Genomic DNA, 27,855 nt, shown 5'->3' with positions numbered 1-27,855 from the left:
CTCGGACGTCGATATTCAGTCTCAAGTCTGCATCAAACGTTAATAAAAAGTGTAGAAGGGACTTTTCCCAAAATTGCTGGTTACCTGCACTTAGTTTATAGTCCTAGAGAATTCCCTGGTGTGTTTCTAAGGTATGCCTATTATTACACCTGTCAACAGGTCAGAGTGAGTGAGTGAGTGAGTTGGGTTTCACGTCGCTTCTAGCAATATTTCAGCAGTATCACGGCAGGGGATACCAGAAATGAGCTTCAAACATTGTACCCATGTGGGGAATTGAACCTGGGTCTTCAGTGTGACGAGCAAACGCTTTAACCACTGGGCTACCCCACTGCCCCCATTTGTATTTGAGGACGCTGCACATGCGCACCTATGAACGGATATCGTACAGATTTTGTCCACTTTTTTGTTGGCTAAAAGTGCAGAGCTTGCTGAACAAACCAACAGTGGAACCAGTTTACTGACTCACATCAATTTGCAGCACGAGTTTGAATCTGTTTGCCTGAGGAACATTTCAGGCTTCAGTGGAACTCAGGTTTAATGGTCCAGAACAATTTAATAATGATAAACAAAATTCATTATGATGCATGCCTACATTCAACCATTTGTGACTTTGTTCGCATGCCTTTTGTAATTTTTATGGTGATGATGATGATGTTTTGTTATCATGTCACTGGCAGTGGCTGCTTCACAGCTTTCAGTGTCATGACAGATGCTCCTGCCTTTCCTGAGAAGGTTTTGTAACTTGCTAACTTGAAAATATTACTGGTACATTAAATTCACTTAAAGAGTATGGAAGTGTTTGTATGGAACATACCCTCTACTTTGGTGATCTAGCCCCAGTCCAAAGTTCTACTTTTGACTTTGTGACTATAGTGTGGAAAAAGAGAGATGTGCATCGGTTTTAGAAATAAAGTTTAAAACATCTTGAATGGGTACATGTAGAGTTATGTTTTGGCCTTCCTATTTTGCCTTATACAAAATGTCAAAATTTGTTTATTTGTACATCTTACAAACATATCTTAGTTCTTAGTCATACTTAAAGACATATCAAAAACATCAAATGGTTATTGTTCAGGTAGGCGGGGACAAAGTAACACCTTTGCAAATTGAATTCTACGTCACATAATATAAATATACATACCTAGATAAGGTATTGACGTACAAAGGTTAAAAATAACTTGTTGATGATGCTTCAGTCAATGGTTTGGTCATGCTAACGTACAGGAAATATGAATGTTTGCTAAGTGCCAGATTATGACGGGTCCTATCTTTTTTTTTTGTGGGAAATTGTTTTTCATTGCTATGAGAAACTGTAGCGGAATAACTTCGGCTGTATCTGTCAAAAGCTGATTGTTGTTAATTGTCAACACCTTTTCCGGAAATGCTGTGTGCAAGAAATGAAGGGATAAACAAATAAGCAACAACTGAAGTCATTTCTTTTGGTCTGATTCGAAGTCTTGATTACAAAGCATAAAATCCATGACATTCAGGTTACACACAACCAAATGTTTTCCCATAGACTTCTATAGTAACGTTAGGATTTTTTTTTAAGTAACTAAGCATTCAACAGCTATTACCTGTATGTGTGTGCACAGTTTGGCCTTAGAGCAGCAATAAAAAAATAAAAATGACCAGCTTAGTCAGCTCCTTTTCCGAGTACCGGAAGCTAAACACACCACCCCCAGTTTCGCACCAAATGTCACCTACTTGAAAATAGCTGTGGTCACATTCAGCATAAGTCATCATGTTGAAAAAGACAGTACTAAATATAGAAAAACATGGTCAGTTTTAATAACTGGATGGATGTACATTTGAAAGACATAAAAATCTTACAGAATATGCTCCAATCACAGCCTGCAGATATCTCTCGATCTACACTGAAGGCTCCCTACGAAAACCGCACTGTCCAAACTGGTTCTGATTTGGTGTAGTAGAACCTTAAGCAACTTGTATTCATGTGCATCAGAATTTGTAATCTAAAGTGGGAGACATGTTTTCTTGTATCAGTGATCACAATTAAATGGGCATTAGTCAGGTATGGTCTCCAAACAAGCTGCAGATGTCTTGACATCTCGCCCATCTGCCTACCAGATCCCAGAAATCTTGGCAACTGATTGGAAGCCAAAATACACACATCAGGATCTGGTAATGGTAAATGTTAATAAAATACATATAAATTAATATTATTGTTTAAGTGCCAATGAGCTACATACAAATTTCTACTGTTGACATTGACTGACAAAAAAATTTATTAGCGATGTTACATCAACAATTATTGGGCAAATACTAAATCCAACTGTAAGACATAAACAGTGAATGAAATTTGGGGTGAAGAAATTTAGCTAGCTCTATGCAGAAGCTTTCCATTTGACTCCCATCAAAATACATCAATAATGAATACAAAATACATTTTTGCTGACAATAACTAATCTATATAGAAGGAGAATTATAATTTACGTTCAATGCACATTAACTTCTCAATGAGAATTGCATTCTCTGGAAACAAGCATTGATTGAAACATTTGTGTTCTTCTTCTCTGCTACTGTCAGCCATGTTTTGAGCGCTTTGGCGAAGTAAGATTTGTTGTGGTTAGGCAAAATGTGAAATTTAACGGATGTGACTGAATGTGTTAAGTTGCCGATGCTGTCGGTTCCAGTAGCGGCTGTGTGGTGGTTCCAATGAGAACCACTGTTACGACAACAGTTACTGCATTTATGTCGCATCTGAAACTATTCCTTCGCACTTGGTAGCTATACACACTTTATTGCGTACATTAATTCCGATAATGTCTTTTCCTTCAAATAGGTCATCATAAAGAGGGCCAGAAGGTGGAAACTAAACAAGGGCAGCCAACAGTTAATTGGCGCCCATATAGGTGATTAACAATGAACCAATTTAAGCCAAAAATTAAACTTAACAGTTCACTTATAAAGTGTATCACTTCTAAATGCCATTCAAAGACTTGGCAAGTTTATAGGTAAGCAAGAGGTGTCTGATATATGATATATAATATACCCTGTAGGGTGACGCCCTTCAAACGGGCTGAGGATGCCTTGCTTTCAGACGAGCTAGGTGTTGGGTTTATAGTCCTTTGTAGGTACTATTGTAAGTGTATGTATGTACTGTACTAGGCATAAATCTCGCCTCTACTCAGCACTACTCAGTTGTTCAAGTCTGTATGAATGTTTATATAGGCGGAGGAGGTGATAGCTTATCTGGGGAACATTTGTGAGACTGAATACTGAACTAAGCCAACACCACATTGTATACAGTATATCATCACACACCACCTTGTATACAGTATATCACCACACACCTGTGACCATGTATACAGTATATCATCACACACCACCTTGTATACAGTATATCACCAAACACCTGTGACCATGTATACAGTATATCATCACACACCACCTTGTATACAGTATATTATCACACACCACCATGTATACACTATATCATCACACACCACCTTGTATACAGTATATTATCACACACCACCTTGTATACAGTATATCATCACACACCACCTTGTTTACAGTATATCATCACACACCACCTTGTATACAGTATATCATCACACACCACCTTGTATACACTATATTATCACACACCACCTTGTATACAGTATATCATCACACACCACCTTGTATACAGTATATCATCACACACCAACTTGTATACAGTATATCATCACACACCACCTTGTATACAGTATATCATCACACACCACCTTGTATACACTATATCATCACACACCACCTTGTATACACTATATCATCACACACCACCTTGTATACAGTATATCACCACACACCACCTTGTATACACTATATCATCACACACCACCTTGTATACACAATATCATCACACACCACCTTGTATACAGTATATCACCACACACCACCTTGTATACAGTATATCATCACACACCACCTTGTATACAGTATATCATCACACACCACCTTGTATACAGTATATTATCACACACCACCTTGTATACAGTATATCATCACACACTACCTTATATACAGTATATCATCACACACCACCTTGTATACACTATATCATCACACACCACCTTGTATACACTATATCATCACACACCACCTTGTATACACTATATCATCACACACCACCTTGTATACACTATGATCATCACACACCATCTTGTATACAGTATATTATCACACACCCCCTTGTATACAGTATATCATCACACACCACCTTGTATACACTATATCATCACACACCACCTTGTATACACTATATCATCACACACCACCTTGTATACACTATATTATCACACACCACCTTGTATACAGTATATCATCACACACCACCTTGTATACACTATACCATCACACACCACCTTGTATACAGTATATCATCACACACCACCTTGTATACACTATATCATCACACACCACCTTGTATACAGTATATCATCACACACCACCTTGTATACAGTATATCATCACACACCACCTTGTATACACTATATCATCACACACCACCTTGTATACAGTATATCATCACACACCACCATGTATACAGATATCCCAGTACTGCAGGAACTATCAGGACACAGTAGGTATGCACTTAAGATAGTTGTGGTTTGTGGTGAAAGCAATGTAAACATGACCTGTTATGTAACAGTGATAAAGACAAGGCCAGCAATCTAGCTGCCATAAATCACACTTTTACTCCCCAGAGCATTGTATGGCTGTCAGTGTTATCTTGTCCCATTGGAGTGTCTCCTCCCACGCAGTAGAAAAGAGGACAATGGTCGCCAGTCATGGCACATCTTGTTCTCCTGATCATTATCCTCAAGCATTCAGACCCATACAAACAGAATATATTAACTTCAAAACCTGTACGATTATTTGTGTCCTTTTGTTGTTCATCAATTCTCTTTCCGAGAAAGGCAAGCCCAGAATATTTGAAGGCTTCAAAACCAAGTTTACATTGATTTTAAACCAAACAGATGTGCCACACTTTCCAATTGGTTGCAGAATTATCAATAAGGAGAAAGCTGCAAGGGACTGCTCAGAAATCAAGTTGCACATTTGAGCAATATTTTATTTTATTCGTTTTTTTAACACTGCATAAAGCAATATTCCTACTAAATTAGGGTGCTCTTTAAATAATTGAGTCAGGACTAGACAGTCCAGTGGTTTACATCATGAGCATCGATCTACGCAATTGGGATACGGTGATATGCATCAACCAAGTCAGTGAGCCTGATCACACAATCTGTTAATAGTTGCCTCTGCGACAAGCATAGTCGCCTCTTCTGGCAACACAGGATGCGGTATGTCACTCAGTCTTATGTGGCTCAGTGGTACGGACACCTTACTCCATCAATATCAGGACACCTTACTCCATCAATATCAGCCGCCAACTCTTCAGGGAACACATGCCAGGGATGTCTGAAATGTTTGATGCAGACATTTCTGCCTGTCAGTATGTTACGGATGATATCTTGCTGTAAGGTCACAGTAACATCAGACGTCCGTCAGCTAAAATAATATTTGCCTTTCAAAGTTACGGATTTATTCTCACGTCAAACACCAAAAAGGCCTGAAGGGGGATGTTACAAGTCAGTAGTATGTAAATTTGGCACCTTTAGTCAGTAATCATGATTTTTTTATCTTAATCAGTAAGTACGTCGCGAAGAGGTTTTCCTCATCATTTTCAGTCAGTAAATTTGAAAGGTGACTTAAAAGGTATTACCGTATTCGACGTAATAAGCGCCCCGCTCTAATAAGCGCCCACGGCGATATCTGCTAACATATTGGCTAGTGAACAATCCCAATTAGCACCCCTTCCAATTGATCAATGTGCGCAAGACTTATTTATTCGCGTATAATACGCACTCGTGTGTTATATGCACCCGTAATTATGGGCAATTAAATTCTGGAAAAATATATCTGTCGTATATAAACATTTCAGGCTGTCAGCATAAACCACGAAATTTATCCTTTAACTCTGTTTTTTTCACCAAAATAATATTCTAATAAGAGCCCCCTATTTCTAATTTTGAGAGCGCCCTGGGCGCTTATTACGTCGAATACGGTATATTTTGTTTGAAATTAACACCAAAAGAAAGAAGAAGTACCACTTTGCTGTTACTGCAGCAGAATATATCTGCCAGAAGGAATACCGTATTCGACGTAATAAACGCCCCGCTCTAATAAGCGCCCACGGCAACATTTGCTAATATATTGGCTAGTGAACAATCCCAATTAGCACCCCTTCCAATTGATCAATGTGCGCAAGACTTATTTATTCGCGTATAATACGCACTCGTGTGTTATATGCACCCGTAATTATGGGCAATTAAATTCTGGAAAAATATATCTGTCGTACATAAACATTTCAGACTGTCAGCATAAACCACGAAATTTATCTTTCAACGCTGTTTTTTTTCTCCAAAATAATATTCTAATAAGAGCCCCCTATTCCTAATTTTGAGAGCGCCCTGGGCGCTTATTACGTTGAATACGGTACATACGTTTGTGAATCTTTCACCTCAATAGAATAATATACTTACCCCGGGGTAGTATATGAGTTGACACAGTTACCGACTACTGTTTGTCATAAGAGCCGACTAACAGGATAGGGTGGTCACATTCGCTGACTTGGTTGATGCATGTCATCATATCCAAATTGCGTGGATTACTGGATTATCTGGTCCAGACTCGATTATTTACAGACTGCTGTCATATAGTTGGTATATTGTTGAGAGTGGCGTTTAACAACAAACAAACAAAGATATACATAAAAGCATGTTTTATTAAAAATAGGGTAGGTAGCTAGGGATATTGTATGTTTTAACAATTTAGATTTAGATCTATAGTTCCAATAAGATTGTTGACATTTTAGGGTAATCTTTTTCAATAAATATTTGACACATTTTTTGTTTACAATATTAGGTAGCTTACTGGTTAAAACGTTGGCTTGTCACGCCAAAGACCAGGTTCGATTCCCCACATGGATACTATGTGTGAAGCCAATTCCCTGGTGTCCCCCACCATGATATATATTGCTGGAATATTGCTAAAAGCAGCATAAAACCATACTCACTCACTCACTCACTAGTATAGTAGGAGCAGTTGGGTAGCCGAGTGGTTGTAGTACTGACTCATCAAGCTGAGACCAGAGTTCCATTCTCAGCATGGGTACGATTTGTATGGCCCCCCCTTGGGCCCCCCCCCCCCCCCCCCCCCCCCCCCCAATAGGTGCTAATATAGGTGTGAAACTGACTCACTCGCCTTCCTTTTTCTGCTGTAATCTCTCCTTTGGGGCGTTGGGGTAAGATTACCTAGCATCTGCTCGTCACGTCAAAGACCAGGTACGATTCCCAACAATCCCCGCTGTGATATTGCTGAAATATTGCTACAAAGGGCGTAGCACTCACTCACTCACTCACTCACTCACTCACTCACTCACTCACTCACTCACTCACTCACTCACTCACTCACTCACTCACTCACTCACTCACTCACTCACTCTGTTATAGGCCCAGCCAGATACTGGTTGTGACACTTGCTGTGAGATACTCCCTGATCTGTATTCACCATGACCCCATTCCTTTCATGCGAATTACAACCAACATCAGTACTTTCCTTTCAAGGAAAGGCCAGAGTCAGCCCAGCTCTATATCTCGGTGTGTGTATTGGAGGTGATATCACTTCTCACCACTTCTCAGGCCAAAGTTTACAGTTTTATTGCTTTTGTAAGCAAACTCGATTGTTTACTCTGTGGGTCAGAGCTTAAATACCTCACTAGAATGAATCCAGGAACTTTGATTAGGGGTCCAAATTAAGTTTTAGCTCACCACACTGAAAGCCAAGTCAGTCTATGTCGTGGCATGTTTGTTCAGTGTCTTTGTGTCGTGTAACCTGCAGCGTCTGATGTACAAATCTTTCTGTTCAGAAACCACTAGACCAAGGAAATGATTACGCTCTAATTTCATAGAGCTGCCAATTTTGACCATGACCCTACTGCAAGCTGAATCTTCTAATGGACAAAACTCAGCCTTTTGTTGTTTCACATGTTGTGAAATTTGTGTAGCAGCGCCCCATATTTGCTTCCTAATTGCGTAAAATATGCACACACAAAACACAATTACGCAATTTATTTTGATGTGCATGCCTACCAAAACGCATGATAATTTACCAAAACCCAATAGTTTCACAATTCCATCTGTAAATATCCCGTATAGCATTTTGGCATTTGTACCAACGACAGTAAACTATGTTTATAACGAACATGTTTATAACAAACTGACGGATATAACAAACTATTTCTTGGTCCCATCCATTTGCTGCATTTATGTTGTACATATGCTTATAACAAACAATGGTTATAACAAATCAAAATTAGTGGTCATCAGGGTTCATTATAACCGTAGTATACTGTATTGGCATTTGCCGATCAAACTGAAAATAATCAGTGAATCCCTACCCTGCCTCTAGCATTGCTAGTCATCAGATCTAGGTGCTAGTTATAAGTTCTAGTCTAGTCACACGATTATTGATTATTAATGAGAAAACTGTGGGTGATTGGACAGATTGTTACTCTATACTTACTGTTATTAATAATGACACAGGATGCTATTTGCTGTTTACTGTAGTTCTTCACACTGAATTTTTACTTTCGAAACAAATCGTCAGTTCAAAAATACCCAATTGATCAAATGTAAGGGAGGGAAAAAATATGGGTTTCTCACTGAAAAATGCAAATATCCAATTAGATTGAAAACAAGGTAGGAAATACCCAATGTTTCCAAAAGGTGTCTGGAGCACTGGTGTAGATGGTAGTGGGGCTCAGCACATGGTCCATTTTATACAATTTTTAAATTTTGACCGTTCCATTTGACCCCGCTCATAAATTCTCTGTAAATGCATTTCCAAGCACTGTAAACATCATCTTCTCAGACTAATGAAGCTAAAACTTTACCTGCATGGTCCCACCGAAGATGACACCTGACATTTTCAAGAGGTTTGAATCTGATTTTCAATATGGCCACCATGACAGCCATTTTAAAAAAGCTATTTATAGCCATTGCAAAGCCATTTTGTGCAAAATGTAATAACATTTGGGGAAATTTAGGGATTCAAAACATATATTCTCTCAAAATGTTTATTTCTTATTGTCACCTGCCTGGCTGACAGATATGAAGTGTAACATGTATATGTTTCTCCTCATGATGGTGTCATATTTTGTTCATTTCATTAGACGTTAGGGTTTTTAGTATTTTTGCAGAAAATATTTGAACATCAATGCTGATCGCTGAGAATGACAACAAGATTGCTGATGCGGCATTAAGCAATGTTTACTCCTTCAGTGATGCTGATGCAACCATCCCAAATGTAATAGTCCAGCTTATGAAGGGTTTATAAAGTAATGACCCTTTGTATAAGTATATAGACATTGCAAACAAGATCATCAGGAAGGCTGGTTGCTGGGCTCAGGGGATCGTCATTATAATGATTTTACTGAATGTAATCAAATGTGAGGGAGACAAGAGTGTAGTAGGCCCACCTCACTTCCCTGAATGGTCAGGAGGTTCAATTTGGTAGTTGAACAACTAATATTTGTTTTCTGTTACTTTGACGTCATCTCAACTGTGTCCTAGTAGCTATATAAGTTGTATATCACCATGGCTCCAGCAGGCTCTGCCTGGCTCCAACAACTGAGGCTGTGACAGCAGTCTAACTGTGATTTTACTGAAGTGTGAATGATTACTTCGTATACCTGAGGAGATGTTTTCAGGAAGTAGCTCACTGTGTGATGAAGGATTGGTGATCCTCGTTTCATAATAATCCAACTCCATCACCAGGCCACCTTCATACACCTAGGGTACAAATGGTTCAAGATTCAGGTAGTTCTGAATATCTGTGCTTAATTAATGCAACAGCGACGAGGTGATGGTGTAAACAGTCACATGGTGAACATGATTACTGTCAGCTATGTCGATGTGGAGAGAGCTCCGCAGGCCATTGCTGGGCTGAATAACACACTAAGCTCCAGGTAGACTTGTAGCCATTGTTGTGAAACTTACAATACAGGACTTTAACAGGTGTGTGTGTGTTCGCTGTTGTGAAAGGGATTACCCACAAAGCTGTCTGGTCAGTCAATGGTGTGGAGCTGTCAGCCAGGGACAGGTATTCGAGCCAGGGCTGTGTCGTGGGTGGATGTGTGGAAGATTACTGTTATGAGCCTTGTGTACAGGCTGTAGATGTGTACAGCGGTCTGGCCATGTGACGAGGCAGACGGACTGGCCCACGCTTACAACAACCGTGTTGTGTTTACATTTCATGATAGTGGGTATTACCTGAACAGATTTATCTTTTTCGCCATGTGCTAGCGACAGAAATACAGAAATACAGACTTGCTGATTTCATTTTCCTCCATGGATTAAATTCCCCGTCGGCAGATTTGGGTGTATCATGCTAGACTGAGTTTTTCATCCAGGATTTATTCGTAAGTTTCCCCTGTGTGGTGTGCTGTAATGGAGGGGAAGACCGAGACCCTCCCCAAGACCAAACCCTCTCCTTCCTCACCTACGGTGTCCCGACACCACCTGTGTGTGATCAACACTCGGACAGGGGATGCTACGGACGATGACCTCAGCGATTGGGATGCACCAGTTGAGGTTGATCTTGCCGCACCACCCACACCACGCACCCATGACCAGGTAGTTGCAGCATTCTTCTATAACTTGTCATTGTGTCACATGGGTTGTTGATATCAGCAGTTTACCTGTATCCATTGTCAGGTGGTAATTGTCAAACTTTTATGCTACTGTTATGGTTAAAAAGATAAACAGAACAAAGAAAAAACCTGTTGTGAATATTGTGGGAATTAGCTGATTGAAAATTTCAGTTATTTTGAACATGTAGATAATATTTCTGTGTCATGTGTATCAGACTTTATCAATGACTTTATTAACGTAAATATTTCCTGCTTGTATATGATTATGGGAAACAAAGACACTATATTCAGTTATTCCTATTAGGGGCCCAGGGCATCTTCTCAAGTGCCCTAAATGTGGAATAATCAATATTTAATTCTATGCAAGTACAACAAAATTTGTCACAGAAGAAAGTTCACCTAAAAGATTGGTTGTATTGGAAATTTGAAGTAGTATGGATTTCTAAGCATATATAATGTAACATCCTCCACAAGTCCTGTGATGGCAGGTGCCGAGAGCCAAACACCTCTCATCAGGTGCTTGGAAAGAGATTGTTTTCGAAATAATGTGACAGTAACTATCATTTTTGTCATGATTCAGCTGTGAAAATGTTGAAATAACCCTATTTTATTTAACTTGTTTACATTAGGTGAGGGTGTGATAAAGTTCAAGAAGAGACGTGCTAAATGTCATGAGTGTAAAGTTGTAGCTTATGTCATGAGTGTAAAGTTGTAGCGTATGTCATGAGTGTAAAGTTGTAGTGTATGTGATGAGTGTAAAGTTGTAGTGTATGTCATGAGTGTAAAGTTGTAGCTTATGTCATGAGTGTAAAGTTGTAGTGTATGTCATGAGTGTAAAGTTGTAGTGTATGTGATGAGTGTAAAGTTGTAGTGTATGTCATGAGTGTAAAGTTGTAGCTTATGTCATGAGTGTAAAGTTGTAGTGTATGTCATGAGTGTAAAGTTGTAGAGTATGTCATGAGTGTAAAGTTGTAGTGTATGTCATGAGTGTAAAGTTGTAGCTTATGTCATGAGAGTAAAGTTGTAGCTTATGTCATGAGTGTAAAGTTGTAGCTTATGTCATGAGAGTAAAGTTGTAGCTTATGTCATGAGTGTAAAGTTGTAGCTTATGTCATGAGTGTAAAGTTGTAGTGTATGTCATGAGTGTAAAGTTGTAGTGTATGTGATGAGTGTAAAGTTGTGGCGTATGTCATGAGTGTAAAGTTGTAGTGTATGTCATGAGTGTAAAGTTGTAGTGTATGTGATGAGTGTAAAGTTGTAGTGTATGTGATGAGTGTAAAGTTGTGGCGTATGTCATGAGTGTAAAGTTGTGGCGTATGTCATGAGTGTAAAGTTGTGGCGTATGTCATGAGTGTAAAGTTGTAGTGTATGTCATGAGTGTAAAGTTGTGGCGTATATCATAAGTGTAAAGTTGTAGAGTATGTCATGAGTGTAAAGTTGTAGTGTTTGTCATGAGTGTAAAGTTGTAGTGTATGTCATGAGTGTAAAGTTGTAGCTTATGTCATGAGTGTAAAGTTGTGGCGTATGTCATGAGTGTAAAGTTGTAGTGTATGTCATGAGTGTAAGGTTGTAGCGCATGTCATAAGTGTAAAGTTGTAGAGTATGTCATGGGTGTAAAGTTGTAGTGTTTGTCATGAGTGTAAAGTTGTAGTGTATGTCATGAGTGTAAAGTTGTAGTGTATGTCATGAGTGTAAAGTTGTGGCGTATGTCATGAGTGTAAAGTTGTAGTGTATGTCATGAGTGTAAGGTTGTAGCGCATGTCATCAGTGTAAAGTTGTAGCGTATGTCATTAGTGTAAAGTTGTAGCGTATGTCATCAGTGTAAGGTTGTAGTGTATGTCATCAGTGTAAGGTTGTAGCTGATGTCATCCATGTAAGGTCGTAGCGTATGTCATCAGTGTAAAGTCGTAGCGTATGTCATCAGTGTAAGGTTGTAGTGTATGTCATGAGTGTAAAGTTGTAGTGTATGTCATCAGTGTAAAGTCGTAGTGTTTGTCATGAGTGTAAAGTTGTAGTGTTTGTCATGAGTGTAAAGTTGTAGTGTATGTCATCAGTGTAAAGTCGTAGCGTATGTCATGAGTGTAAAGTTGTAGTGTATGTCATGAGTGTAAAGTCATAGTGTATGTCATCAGTGTAAAGTCGTAGCGTATGTCATCAGTGTAAAGTCGTAGCGTATGTCGTCAGTGTAAAGTTGTAACATATGACATGAATATAAAGTTGTATCGTATGTCATGAGTGTAAGGTTGTAGCTGATGTCATGAATGTAGAGTTGTAACGTATGTCATGAGCATAAAGTTGTAGCGTATGTCATGAGTGTAAAGTCGTAGCGTATGTCATCAGTGTAAAGTCGTAGCTGATGTCATTAGTCTAAGGTTGTAGCGTATGTCATCAGTGTAAGGTCGTAGCATATGTCATCAGTGTAAAGTCGTAGCGTATGTCATCAGTGTAAAGTCGTAGCGTATGTCATCAGTGTAAGGTTGTAGCGTATGTCATCAGTATAAGGTCGTAGCGTATGTCATCAGTGTAAAGTCATAGCGTATGTCATCAGTGTAAGGTAGCGTATGTCATCAGTGTAAAGTTGTAGTGTATGTTATCAGTGTAAAGTTGTAGCTGATGTCATCTGTGTAAGGTCATAGCGTATGTCATCAGTGTAAAGTCGTAGCGTATGTTACCATTGTAAGGTCGTAGCGTATGTCATGAGTGTAAAGTCGTAGCGTATGTCATGAGTGTAAAGTCGTAGCGTATGTCATGAGTGTAAAGTCATAGTGTACGCATCAGTGTAAAGTCGTAGCGTATGTCATCAGTGTAAGGTCGTAGCTGATGTTTAGAGAAGAAAGAAGTAGTTGGTATCACCTGTGTGGACCTCTAGCTAATATCGTGTGTGTAAAGCTCAAGCTAATGTCACCTGAGTGTAAAGCACTATTGAGACAAGCTTAAAATACTGCAATGGAGTACTACCAGGCAGATGTCATACACCACAGTGGAGAGTTGACTAGACATAAACTTAAGCACTGAGACCCGAGGCGTGAGAGTTAAAGACTTTGTCCTGGGTGCCTCAGGGCACCACTCTGTGCCTGCCTGGCTCGTCACTGGTATTGTTGTTCATTGTGTATTGTGAGCACAGCCTGCATCTCCAGAGCTATTACTGGTGTAGCATTGTTTCCCCGATCTAGATCCACACATCCCCAACTAGATCCTCATCTCCATGGTTTGCTTCCATTTGCGTTATGGACGCCTGTAATCAGGCAGAGAGACGAGAATGAATTCCCCTAAGGCGATTACGTTTTTCATTGTTCTTTTACTGACTTTTGTTTTGTTCTTACAATGTTGGTGGTCCTAAAATAAAACCTTGACTGCACTTGAAGCACATGAATGTCTCCATTTTGCCACCTAAACATCAAACAGATACAATTAAACATTGTTTTGTCGAGGCTGAAGAGACCTTTATAAATACTTCAAGGTTCGGCACACCCGAAGAAGAACTTAGCATGCATCTACATAAAGAATGAATAAAACAAAACATATGTTTTGAAAATGAAATAAATGACCAAAATTACTTTTATTATTGATCACTCTTGGCATTTGGGGCAAAGTAACTAAATCAGTTAATTTAATATTTGTGTATCATTAATAGTATACGATACATCTACATACACGTAAAATAACCGAAACAGCTCACACATTCAACTTTCGCAATGCTGAATTGGACTGATTAATCGTGCAAAGATTGTCTTATCAGAGTAAATTTGTACTGGAAGTACATGTTTCAGGGACTGGAAAATAACTTTTACACATCAGTTTTGACACATCAGAGTTTAAATAATGATGAATAAAGAAGGAATACGCATTGACCAAGCTTTTACTTCGAGACGACCAAAAGTTTGACATATCAAAGTTCGACACAACAGTGTTTGACTGTATGTCATATCAGTAACTGTAACTGTAACCCGTCGACATCACTTCAAACTTTATGGTAAACTCTTCGCTTAGTATGTATTTGGCATTTCGAAATGAAGCCTATTTTGACTACAAACTAATTTAAGTGATATTTGATGTTAACATATTCTTTAATTCCTTTTTTATATCATTAGAATCAGCCGTATAATGTATATATCAGAAAAGGCATTATAATTCTATTTTCATTATTACATGGAAAGCATCACCAATTGGTTTCTATAGGAGCAGCAGTTCAGTATATAAAGCCACCATTCATTATCTATTAAAGGATTGTGTCAAGCCACTGATATCTGGGGCACGAGTGTCCGAGTTGTCTAAACCACTGCACTAAATTGATGAGCAGAGGTGGGTCCCACAGGCCCAGCAGAAACCTATGATCTTGGGTTTGAATCCCGTCATGCCAAGGTTGTTTCTAGGTTTGTCAGTACCATTCCCGTGTTTGGGGGTTTCATCAATGTGGTAGGCATTTAGACCTGCACCACTTCAGGCTTTCATCCTACCTCAGGCTGTTACACAGTGAACTACTGTTCAAAGCTGCATTAAAACCAAACTCACTCACTCACAAGGAGATCCCTGTGGGTATTCCATGCTTGTCATAAAAGGCAACTATGCTTGTCGTAAGAGGCGATTAACGGGATAGGGTGGTCAGGCTTGCTGACTTGGTTGATGCAGGTCATCGATCCCAATTGCGTGGATCGATGCTCAGGATGTCAATCACTGGATTGTCTGGTCCAGACAAGATTATTTAATGACCACGGTCCAATAGCTGGAATATTGCTTAGTGGGGTGTTAAACAACAAACAAACAAACCCTATGGGTATTCCAGGACAGGGCCTATGCTGACCAAACCATTGGTTTTCTTCATGACAAATAGTCCCTAGGCAAGAACTAACAGATTTTTTGGTCATCACCCACCAATGTTGTCTGTGGAAACTGATTCTAATTCAGTTGCATAATGCCTGTAGGCTACGTGCTAATTTCGTTGACCCACGTACCAAGCAGGTGAAATACACACTGAAGCATGTCCATCAGACACTCAGGGTTGTATTGATCTCAGCTGTAATCATCATCTGCCTTTGCTTAGTGATTAGAATTATCTTGGTGGTTTGAAGGTTGTGGAAGGGCTTGTTAAAACAATTGATTGCGTGTCCTAGAGTTTGTTGCTGAAGAATTGCAGGTGGCTCTCGTATATGCTGGTAGTCTTGTTGACCTACTGAGGTGGGGCTGGTCACAGGTGAGACTGAGTTTATATGGTTGATAAAGTGGTCTGTCATAGTCTTGTTCATCCGATGAGGTGGTGTGGTGAGGTGGAGCTGGTATGGTGGATGGAGGGATCTGTCATAGTCTTGTTCATCTGGTGAGGTGGTGTGGTGAGGTGGAGCTAGTTGATGGAGCGGTCTGTAAAAGTGTTGTTCCTCTGGTGAGGTGGTGTGGTGAGGTGGAGCAAGTTGATTGAGCGGTCTGTAAAAGTGTTGTTCCTCTGGTGAGGTGGTGTGGTGAGACAGAGCTAGTGGATGGAGCGGTCTGTAAAAGTGTTGTTCCTCTGGTGAGGTGGTGTGGTGAGACAGAGCTAGTTGATGGAGCGGTCTGTAAAAGTGTTGTTCCTCTGGTGAGGTGGTGTGGTGAGATAGAGCTAGTTGATGGAGTGGTCTGTCATAGTCATGTTCATCTGATGAGGTGGTGTGGTGAGATAGAGCTAGTTGATGGAGCGGTCTGTAAAAGTGTTGTTCCTCTGGTGAGGTGGTGTGGTGAGGTGGAGCTAGTTGATGGAGCGGTCTGTAAAAGTGTTGTTCCTCTGGTGAGGTGGTGTGGTGAGGTGGAGCAAGTTGATTGAGCGGTCTGTAAAAGTGTTGTTCCTCTGGTGAGGTGGTGTGGTGAGACAGAGCTAGTGGATGGAGCGGTCTGTAAAAGTGTTGTTCCTCTGGTGAGGTGGTGTGGTGAGACAGAGCTAGTTGATGGAGCGGTCTGTAAAAGTGTTGTTCCTCTGGTGAGGTGGTGTGGTGAGATAGAGCTAGTTGATGGAGTGGTCTGTCATAGTCATGTTCATCTGATGAGGTGGTGTGGTGAGATAGAGCTAGTTGATGGAGCGGTCTGTAAAAGTGTTGTTCCTCTGGTGAGGTGGTGTGGTGAGATGGAGCTAGTTGATGGAGTGGTCTGTCATAGTCATGTTCATCAGATGACGTTTGGTGGTGAGTTGGGTGGTGAGACCTACTGAGGTGGGGGTGGTTGAGTTATATGACGTTGATGGAGACTATCAGCAGTCTCTCAAAGTCTCAGTCATATGGTGAGGTGTGTGGAGGGGGACGAAATTGAAATTTGCAATTGAGTCTCCAATTAATTAGTCCTTTTCATATAGGAAGGATGGTTGGTGAGATGGAGTGTTGGAGATTAAAGACTTGAAACCATCTCTCATTATAACCAATGCTATATGGTGTAGTTGGGGATGGAGAGATGACTTTTATGAGGTTGACAGAGAATAGAGACCCTCGTTGAGTCCTAAGATGTCACCTGCCACAGCAAACGAACAGTCCAGGTCGCTCACACCACTCTGTCAAAGTAGGTGTACACTATATACGAACATGAAGTGATATTGGCTAACAAACACCACAGACATCCTTCTGATTTTAAGTCCTACTGATTTTCAGCTTTTTCAAAATGGGTGCGTCAGTAAGGTTGTATGACTTTGTTGCCATATAATTAGTTAAGAACCTCTGACACCTACATTAAGCAATAAGAATATGGTATTAGTTAGAGTATTAGTTATGTTTTATACCTTATCATTTTATACCTTAAATCATTCATTCCACTAGGGCTGGGACAAGTCCAAATTTACTGGGTACCCAAACCCCCATTACCTGACCCTAGCCAGTACCAACTTGTCTCAATAGTTGGGAACAATATGTCTGATCAGAAACTGTTTTACCACAGTCCTGGCCAAAATTATTTAGATACATGTATCAAACGATCAGATCATGCATTCAGTGAAGTTGACTGAAGCGTTATCTTTACTCAAACATATACTAGCCAAAAGGAATGTGTGCATCATCAGAAAAAAATGTGAACATTAGCGACTTGTAGTGTAACTGAGCTGTAGTGAGTTTTTGTCATTAAACAGTATATTGGTGACTAACCATGGGTCCAGGCAGTACTGTGGGTACCCGGACCCTACTCAGGAGTACCTACCCGAGTACCTGAGTCACCCATCCCAGCCCAACACAAGCTTTCTCTCCGTTTCACCTCCACTAACTGTCACACCGCATGCTTTTTACTTTCTGCCCCCAGCAAGCCAAGTCTATTGTCTTGTTGACTGGCCAAGCTTGCCACAGCTCAACTTCAATTTTTAGATTTTATACATTTTAAAAGCTAAAAAAAAAGCCCAAGCTTAGCGCTGTTACATTTCCTCTGCGAGCAAATCATAAGGTTTGAGACATAACCGTTACCCCCTAAACTTGATTGGAATATTTTCATTAAGAACTTACACACAAATCATTGTACCATGCATTGCATAATCATTATCATCGTACAGCACATGAAATCATGAAATTGTGGAGCATAACCACCACCACAACCACCACCACAACAACATACCAAAGAAGATTCTTGAACAGGCACAATCTTTCTTGTATTTCGATCATCTTGATTTACCTACGATAACTTGGTTGATGCATGTCATCACATCCCAATTGCCTGGATCGATGCTCATGAAGTCAATCACTTGATTGTCTGGTCCAGACTTGATTATTTACAGACCGCTGTCATATAGCTGGAATAATTTCTGAGTGCGGCGTTAAACAACAAACAAACAAACAAACAAAAGCTACAATATAGTGCTGTTGTCATTTTCTGAGTTAAAATATGACAATTAGAGCTCTTAATTATACTTGAACTGTAAATTCCCTGAAAAGTTGATAATGTACAATGGAAAATGTCCAGGCCAGTAATCCCCACAGACCCTGACTAAGGAATTAATGTTTATGTCAAATGAAATGTTTTAACTGGTCGTTTATCAGCATAAACAGGCAGAAGCCCTCATTGTGATGTTGCCATATTCAGTAATAATCTGTACAGAAAAATACCTGTAAAGCCAAGTTTGTTTAACTAAAACTTTCCAAACACAGTGAGACTGCCTCCGTGGTCTAATGGTAGAGCGTCCGCCCGGAGAGCGGAAGGTCCGGGGTTCGATCCCCAGCTGCGTCATACCAAAAGACGTTTAAAGATGGTACTTGTTGTTACCCTGTCTGGCGCTCGGCATTAAGGGGCTAAAACAAGGAATGGTCGGCTCAGAGTCAGTATACTGTGTCTGAGTTGGGTATTCACTGCGGCATGGTATATCAGTGTGCTAGCACTATAAATCAGCATCAGTCCGGACTAGTACAAGCAGCCACACACACACATACATGTGCATGTACGTCGCTTTATAAGTGCAATAATCTAATAATCTTGGACGGGACGTTAAACCCCATTTCACCTCACCCAAACACAGTAACAGGATTGTGTTTATTTAATGTCTTTTGACAACAATGTTAAGTTGACCCTAGATCATGGTAATCTATATCTCGAGCAAAACCTGATCTCGTTGTGCGAAAACGACACCCATTGTTGGTGGTTATACGACACCTAACAAATAGTTGTTTAGAAGCTTAGTCAATGCTATATTTCAAATATTTGCCCACAAAAGGTGACCCACTATTGAATGGTTGTATGGTAACTCACTATATCCCATCACAAATATATATACCATATTTGTTGTAGTATTAACAACATGAAAATAAACTGTTAGGCCACAACTATGAAGTACGTATTAGATTTTCATGCACCTTTTTTTCTAAAGTGGAAGGAAAAATAAAATGCCACCATACTGTTTTTGTTCATGTTTACTGATGCTTACAGTGCCTCGGAATAAGAGACCCGTGAAGACCCGAGATAGAATAGGTCTTCAGCAACCCATGCTTGCTGTAAAAGGCGACTGTGCTTGTCGGAAGAGGCAACTGAGGGGATCTGATGGTCAGGCTCGCTGACTTGGTTGATGCATATCATCGATCCCAATTGTGTGGATTGATGCGCATGATGTCAATCACTGGATGGTTGAGTCCAGACTTGATTATTTTCAGACTGCTGTCATATAGCTGGAATATTGCTGAACAACAAACAAACAGAGTAAGAAATGTACTTGTGGAGGCCATGAAGGTGTGATCGCGTCACACAAGAACCAGTTTTCTTGGTGTCCCTGGCTGCGGAATGGCTGAAATAAACCAGTGTGACACCACAATCAATCCCTTGAACTCATAATGAACAAAAGGGGGAACTATCATGACTATCTGGACTCTATACTCTATGAAATCTTTTATTACACAATACATTTCTCTCCTTAAAAATTAAAAAAAAATTATTCTGATGCTGATGTGGAATAGAGCCGGCTGGACTTGAAATAATCATCAATCTAACAATCTTGATTGCGTAATTATGTTACTTGACTGACTCTTATATATGTTAGATAGGCATTACTCAGAAGTTGACGGATGACAAAGTAGACACAATTAATTGATAACAACTTCTTTATTTACTGAAAAGGCGCTGTTTGGTATGGATTCTTATACCATTGTCAAGTAAGGCAAAGGTATGAGGATCCGTACCGAAACGATTCCTTTACTGTAAATAAAGAAGTTGTTATCCCTAAATTGTGTCTACTTTGATTGACTCTTGTCTGTGTGTTGTCAATGGTAGCTGACCAAACGTGTGTATATAGATGTGAAGTATTCTCAACAGCCCACACCACAGGATGAACCACGAAAGGCCATGTTTGAACAACATTGCGGTCTGGCTGGGGGTTTGGGTGGTGGGGTGGGGTTTGTCGGGGGACCTTTATTGAGGCTCTCATTCTTCAATAGCTATTTGAACAGCGGGGAATTTGTTGGTTAACAAATGTAAAGGACATACTTTAGACCAGCGCCCTGTACATCTTTGATACAGGTTTTGTGTGTGTCACGCTCGTCTATTTTACCCCAGGAGAAACGTAAAGTTGTGGGCGTTTGATGTAAGTGGTGCACTTTCCCTGTCATCATGACCGATGCTTGGGTTGTCATGTTTACTCCGAGCATGACGCAGCATGATATGTGAATATTGTTGTATGCATAAGAGCTTCACCAACTTCCTGGTTCTAAGTTTTTGTTGAGTAGTTATGTACCCTGTATACTTTTTCTGAATATTATTGTGAGTTAATAATGACCAATAATGTTTGAAAGATGTTGTTCCTTTTCAATGTTCAGGGCGATTTTGTTGCCATTGTTAATAAGTGGACAAACCCGTTACACATAGATGTTACTATAAGCTACAAATACTAAACATCGTACAGAATTAGCCTTTTCCCAACTAAACCAAACTACCCATAGAATTTCTTGCCAAATAAACGGGTAAATATTGAACCACACAAACTTACTTTTAATTCAACTGATCCATTTTTCTTCAGGTAGCTATCTAGACCTACTCAGATGCCCCTAACCTGCAGCAATTGTCAGTAAAAATTCCTAATGGCAATAAAGAGGGAGTCATTGATAACAGAGGCAATAAAGAGGGAGTCATTGATAAAAGGGGCAATAAAGAGGGAGTCATTGATAACAGGGGCAATAAAGAGGGAGTCATTGATAACAGGGGCAATAAAGAAGGTGTCATTGATAACAGGGGCAATAAAGAGGGAGTCATTGATAACAGGGGCAATAAAGAGGGAGTCATTGATAACAGGCGCATTAAAGAGGGAGTCATTGATAACAGGGGCAATAAAGAGGGAGTCATTGATAACAGGGGCAATAAAGAGGGAGCCATTGATAACAGTGGCAATAAAGAGGGAGCCATTGATAACGGGGAATAAAGAAGGAGTCATTGATAACAGGGGCAATAAAGAGGGAGCCATTGATAACAGTGGCAATAAAGAGGGAGCCATTGATAACAGGGGCAATAAAGAGGGAGCCATTGATAACAGGGGCAATAAAGAGGGAGTCATTGATAACAGGGGCAATAAAGAGGGAGTCATTGATAACAGGGGCAATAAAGAGGGAGTCATTGATAACAGGGGCACTAAAGAGGGAGTCATTGATGACAGGGGCAATAAAGAGGGAGTCATTGATAACAGGGGCAATAAAGAGGGAGTCATTGATAACAGGGGCACTAAAGAGGGAGTCATTGATGACAGGGGCAATAAAGAGGGAGTCATTGATAACAGGGGCAATAAAGAGGGAGTCATTGATAACAGGGGCAAACATTTTACATTATTGCAGTGAATGCAATGTTAGGGTACAATGTTAGAATACATCTTTCTGAATTTGCCTGCCAAAGCAAAGACCTTTCAGTATATGGCCTTTGCAAAAGTTAGCAAGTATAGGGGCAACAGGTGTGCTTCTCAAACATTTTGTATTCTCTTGGAAAGCTTCTATCTGGACACAATTAACTTTCTTTCTAATGGACTGTGACAGGCACTGGACAACGCTGTGCTGTGGAAGAGTTATAGCAGGTGGTATTTGATTACTTGATTTGTGCATGCTTCAGCGATTTTCATGGGAGTATGTTGCAATTGCAGACAGGTAGTTTTCATGAACTGGCTCTCTGGTTGCATTTTGGGTTGGATGAGATAACAATATACTCCAGTGCTATTTGCAGGAAATGTTTGCAAGGATCTTGTTTGTTTGTTTGATTGTTGTTTAACGCCAAACTCAGCAATATTCCAGCTATATGACGGCGGTCTGTAAATGATCAAGTCTGGACCAGACAATCCAGTGATTGACATCTAATGAGCATCGATCACGCAATTGGAATACAAAGACATACATCAACCAAGTCAGTGAGCCTGACCATTCAGTCCTGTTAGTCACCGTTTATGGCAAGCATAGTTGTCTCTTACGATAAGCATGGGTTGCTGAAGACCTTCTCTAACCCAGATCTTCACGGGTTGTCTTGTAATAAAACTGCAGTTAGGTGTGATCAGCAGACTTTCCATGCTTCCTGTCCCACTACTGAACTTGGCACAAGGCAGTCATAGAACTATAAACAAACAAACAAACCTGTGCGTATCATGTATATGGGGAACACATTTACATCACAAACATTTTTTAGAACCGCCTCCGTGGTCTAGTGGTAGAGCGCCTGCCTGGAGAGTGGAATGTCGGGGGCTCGATCCCCGGCCGCATCATACCAAACAACGTTAAAAGATGGTACTTGTTGTTACCCTGCCTTGCGCTCGGCATTCAGGGGCTAAAACAAGGACTGGTCAGGGTTTTCATGTTAATCTTTGGCACGGTATCTCAGTGGGCTGGAAGTATAAAATCGGCATAAGTACGTCGCTATGTAAGTACAATAATCTGGAATGCGACGTTAATCCCCATTTCACCTCACCTCAATTCGTTCATTCATTCCTCACAAACATTTTGTAGAATCCCTTGAAAGATCTACATTCTGGTCAAAACTGACCTGTCCAATGAACTGTGACAGGCGCTGTCTGTAAACAGGACAGAGCTATGCAGTGGAAGAGCTAAGGCAGTGGCATTAGATAATCCCTCTCCATGAGCCATCTCATTTCCCCTTCCCTCATTGCTGCCCTTACTGTAATGCTATGCCCTAAATGAAGCAAGTCTAGATCTCCACAGGTTCTGAATCTCCCTCGCTAGGGCTCCTTTTCTATTTAAATGTACTTTTTTGTTTCTATAAAAATCATATATTTTCAGAAATTAGCACTAGTCAAGGGTATTTTTGACATACTTTCTGCGACTTTCATGGGAGTTTGTGTACACTTATGTGGCCGAATGAGCAGAATGTGGCCTGTGTTTAGGTGGGAAATGAACACATGTGGTGAACCAAGGTCAGGGTTGATGGATGCGGAGCTGACATAGTCATCATCACTCACATCAGTGACTGACAGCTGACAGATCTAATAGACATCCTCCTGAAGGACTGAGTTGATTGCAGGGAGCCATGTATTGAAGACCAGAGGTGTTTGTTTAGACTAACATTTAGTCTCTGAAATCTTATATCACACAATATCCTTCTTGACTCTAAAAATATAAAAAAATTCCCTGTGCTGATTTGGGGAATAGAGCTAGCTTGAGCTGGCTAGACTTGCTTTTGTATGCGTTTCTAGATTTGATTTGATTTTTCATAAAATATATATATTCCACGGTCATGGTGCAGGACTAGTGTTTGTTCTGCACGTCGGGTAGACTAACATTTAGTCCCAGATATAAAGTTATCTTATTTATATAAATATAAACAATATATAATGTATTCCATGCAAGCCCAGAACAATGCTTATCTAGACTTGCCAAATCATTCTAGACTTGACTTGGCTCCATTTCTGAATTTTATATCTAGGGTCTTGGAGACATACATGTCGTGGTGATGACTGCGTAATGGCAGATTCACTTAAAACAATATTTACTTCATGTTTTTTCTGATGAACATAAAACACCACATTTTTCCTTAGGTTTAAAAAAATCCCCTGACAACTGTCCGAAATTCCGTTAGTCATTTCCATCTGACTGTATCTGATCGACAGCATTGTATATGACAAAGTAATATGACCAAACAGACTCATGATTGAGACAGCTTCCCTTTGATACAGGGAAATTGCCCTAGCAGTGGACCGAAGGATTGACATGAAAGAACATCACTGTCAAAGTCGTTTTTGTGCTTTAATAAATTACCTTGAAAAATTATTCCTCTAAATTTAGTTACAACCCTGTCTAAAATACAAGTTTCAGTTGGAACTATATTGCCTGTTTACACAGTGTGACTGACTAAGCACTGGCCTTAATTGTGACAAAATATACAATGTAATAATACATACATTCCAGGAAAACTTGCTATGTTTAGGTACTGTTTCTTACAATAGATTTTATTTGATAAGAAATTGTGTGTTATGGGGTCCTAATTGTCCTGTATTAGGAATAAGCACTATGTATTTAGCTCCCAAGCCGCACTACATAATGTTTAATCCTAATACAGTTTATTTACCATCACACACTTGTATGATAACCTCTGTTCCTCTCACTATATTTCAAGATTTGAATTACCATTTTCAACATAAGTTTAATGATTGTCAGTGGTATTAAAACAGACATTTAGCCAACTGTTTCAATGTCAACATATTTCATTCAACAAATGTCTGTGTGAGGTACACCATGCACAACGGTTCTTGTTCAGCACCACTGGACCATGTGACTAAATGCTGGACAGGACAGATGTTTCATTGTGCTCTATAAACGTGATGGAGGTTTATGTTTACAGATCACTGTTTGTGTATACTGTAAAATTAATGTGCAGTTGAAATGAATAATAAAATGGGGCTGGAATGAGTCCAAATTTACTACCCAGGTACCCGACCCCCTATTACCCTCCCTGACCCGGGCACCCTCTGTAGGTCTCAAGAGTTGGGAACAAAATGTCAGACTGGGAATTGTTTTACTGCAAAAACTATTTAGATACATGTATCAAAGGATCAGAACATGCTTACACTGAAGTTGACTGAAGTGTTATCTTTACTCGAACATATACAAGTCAAAAGGAATGTGTGCATCGTCAGAAAGAAATGCCAACATTAGCGACTTGTAGTGTTAACACTGAGCTATAGTGAGTTTTTGTCATTAAACAATATATCACGTGACTAGCCATGGGTCCGGGTAGTCCTGTGGGAACCCGGGTCCTACTCAGGACCCACCCGAGGCGAGTACCCGAGTTACCCGTCCTAGCCCTAGAATAATCCTCCCAAGTGTATTAGCTTCTGTTCATCAATTCCTGGGGGCGGTCGGGTAGCCTAGTGGTTAAAGTGTTCGCTCGTCACGCCGAAGACCCGGGTTCGATTCCTGACATGGGTTCAATGTGTGAAGCCCATTTCTGGTGTCCCCCGCCGTGATATTGCTTGAATATTGCTAAAAGCGGCGTAAAACCATACTCACTCACTCACTCACTCACTCACTCACTCACTCACTCATCAATTCCTGATGAGTGAGTGGGGTCAGGGTGACTGCAGGGTGTCTGTTGTCTGAGGCCCCACAATTAGCTGTTCAGAGTTGTGTCCCTTTGTCTTGCAAGAATCTGATGATTGTGGTTTCACAGGATATTGGCATCATTTGTTGCAGAAAATTGACATAATTTGCCAGAGAATATTGAAATTAATTTTCCTCACTGCATTGGCATTATTTGTCAGAGAAATTAGCATTCTTTGATCCTAGAATTATTGGCTTTATAATAGAACATTGGCATTGTTTATCACAGAATATAGGCATTATTTATTACAGAACATAAGACAGCTACGTGATAAATCACAAAGAACAATGAAGAAAGAACCATGGTTTACTTCACGTTAAAGCTTTTTTCTATTGTGGTGTCATATTTCTAGAGATTCAAAAATGAGCTCACAGCTTGGACAACTTTATTTTTAGGCTGCCCCCCTCATGGTTTATTCTCCCTGCAGTGATTTATTGTACGATAAACAACGACCATGAGTCATTTATTTCTTAAATATGCAAGGATTTATCTAAGACTGTTCAGAGGCCAATATTCGACCCCAAGTAAAAAACAATCGCCATGTTTAATTACAAATTTCCCAATTCATGTTATACAGTTATAACTAATGTTATGCCTTTGTACTGGGGGCTGTATATCACTGAATAATTTAAACAAAATAACATTTATTTCCAAATTTCCTGCCAACGACGCTTGGTTTGGAATCCTAGATCAGTCCCTGATATGCACTGACAATTGTTGCTTGCGTTGCCAACCAATGGTGTGTCTGGTCCACACTCAATTATTTCCACACTGTTGTTATATTGCTGGTATATTGACAGTTGCATAAGATGCTTCACCTGTGTGTGTCCAGGTATAGACAGAGTATTTCAATATGACGTGCCTGTGGAGGGTAGTTTCTCCTAGTCCATTTATTCTCCTCACCAGTCAGTAAGGTATTGACAATAACTGACAATGTTTAAGTTCTGTTTCATCCATTGTATTCAATGGCCTCAGCAGCGGGGTTGCCCAGTTTTTAAAAGCATTGACTCATCACGCAGAAGGCCAAGGATCGGCACAGGGGCACATGTTGAAGTGCTTTCTTAGTAATCCTTGCTGTGTTATTGCTAGAACCTTGCTGAGTCTACATAAAAGCCTTACTAACACTTATGATTTATGGAAAAGGTGTCACCTAGTGTAGTACAGGGGTGGTCGGGTAGCCTAGTGGTTAAAGCGTTCGCTCATCACGCCGAGGACCAAGGTTCGATTCCCGACATTGGTACAATGTGTGAAGCCCATTTCTGGTGTCCCTTGCCGTGATATTGCTGGAATATTGGTAAAAGCAGCATAAAACCATACTCACTCACTCACTCACTAGTGTAGTACAAATATTAAGGAGAGCACCCTTCTAATTTGTTCAGATCATATCTTATTACAGCAAAGTTGATGTGTTAGTTTTGACAATTAACAATTTGATGATGTATTGAATCCTTCCTCTTCAGCAAAGTTCATGGAAAATAATCCGCAGTATCGTGAGATGGTCACCCTTTGTCCAAGTGTTCAAGAAAAACAAGTACCCCTGGATCCAGCTAGCTGGCCACCAAGGTGAGCAGAGAGAGGTTGGGGTATGAATAAAGGACATTTGGTCCTTCCATTGGGAAAGTATAGTGTAAAACAAAAGAAAGTACCCCTGGATTCAGATGGCTGGCCAAAGAAAGAGGTGTCAGGTCGGAGTGTTGAAGGAACTTTGATCATTAGGATCCCAGGGCAGAATCAGTTCCACACCCCATGCTTGTCATAAGAGATGACTACTGAGGATTGATTGTGTGTCCTGATTCGATCCAATGGATTGGTTGATTTGTTTGTTTGTTTGTTTGTCTGTCGTTTAACCCTGCGCTCAGCAATATTCCAGCTATATGACGGCGGTTTGTAAATAATCGACCAGACAATCCAGTAAACGATATCACGAGTATCAATCCACGCAATTGAGATCCGGTGACATGACCACCCGATCCTGTTAGTAGCCTCTGGATTGGGACTCGTTCTGTCAACCACTGTCTAGGAGTCCCAGACTATTTACAGGCCGTCTTGAAATAGCTGGAATATTGCTGGATGTGGCGGACATCACTAATATCTTGCCCCTGGGATTCTGAGTAAGAAAATAGGTCCATAGCAACCTATGCTTG

At 40.2% G+C, this 27,855-nt stretch overlaps 1 protein-coding gene across 8 annotated transcripts in view; it reads left to right on the top strand.

Annotated features, from left to right (window-relative positions):
* Window positions 1-27,855, top strand: part of LOC124146460 (inositol-trisphosphate 3-kinase B-like) — a 117,327-nt gene that overhangs the window by 69,191 nt on the left and 20,281 nt on the right. For 7 of the 8 annotated variants that reach the window (XM_048403909.1, XM_048403910.1, XM_048403908.1 and 4 more), the window contains exon 3: window positions 27,172-27,274. In XM_048403909.1, coding sequence (XP_048259866.1) covers window positions 27,172-27,274 — 103 coding nt within the window. Of the gene's footprint in view, window positions 1-9,663; window positions 10,710-27,171; window positions 27,275-27,855 lie in introns of those variants that run through there. The other variant, XM_048403915.1, reaches the window with a different exon arrangement.

The sequence above is a fragment of the Haliotis rufescens genome, unplaced genomic scaffold (genome assembly GCF_023055435.1).
Source record: "Haliotis rufescens isolate VD_foot unplaced genomic scaffold, xgHalRufe1.0.p SCAF_3, whole genome shotgun sequence".
NCBI lineage: Eukaryota > Metazoa > Mollusca > Gastropoda > Lepetellida > Haliotidae > Haliotis > Haliotis rufescens.
The sequence above is the reverse complement of the archived record's forward strand: the minus strand, read 5'-3'. Positions and strand labels throughout refer to the sequence as shown.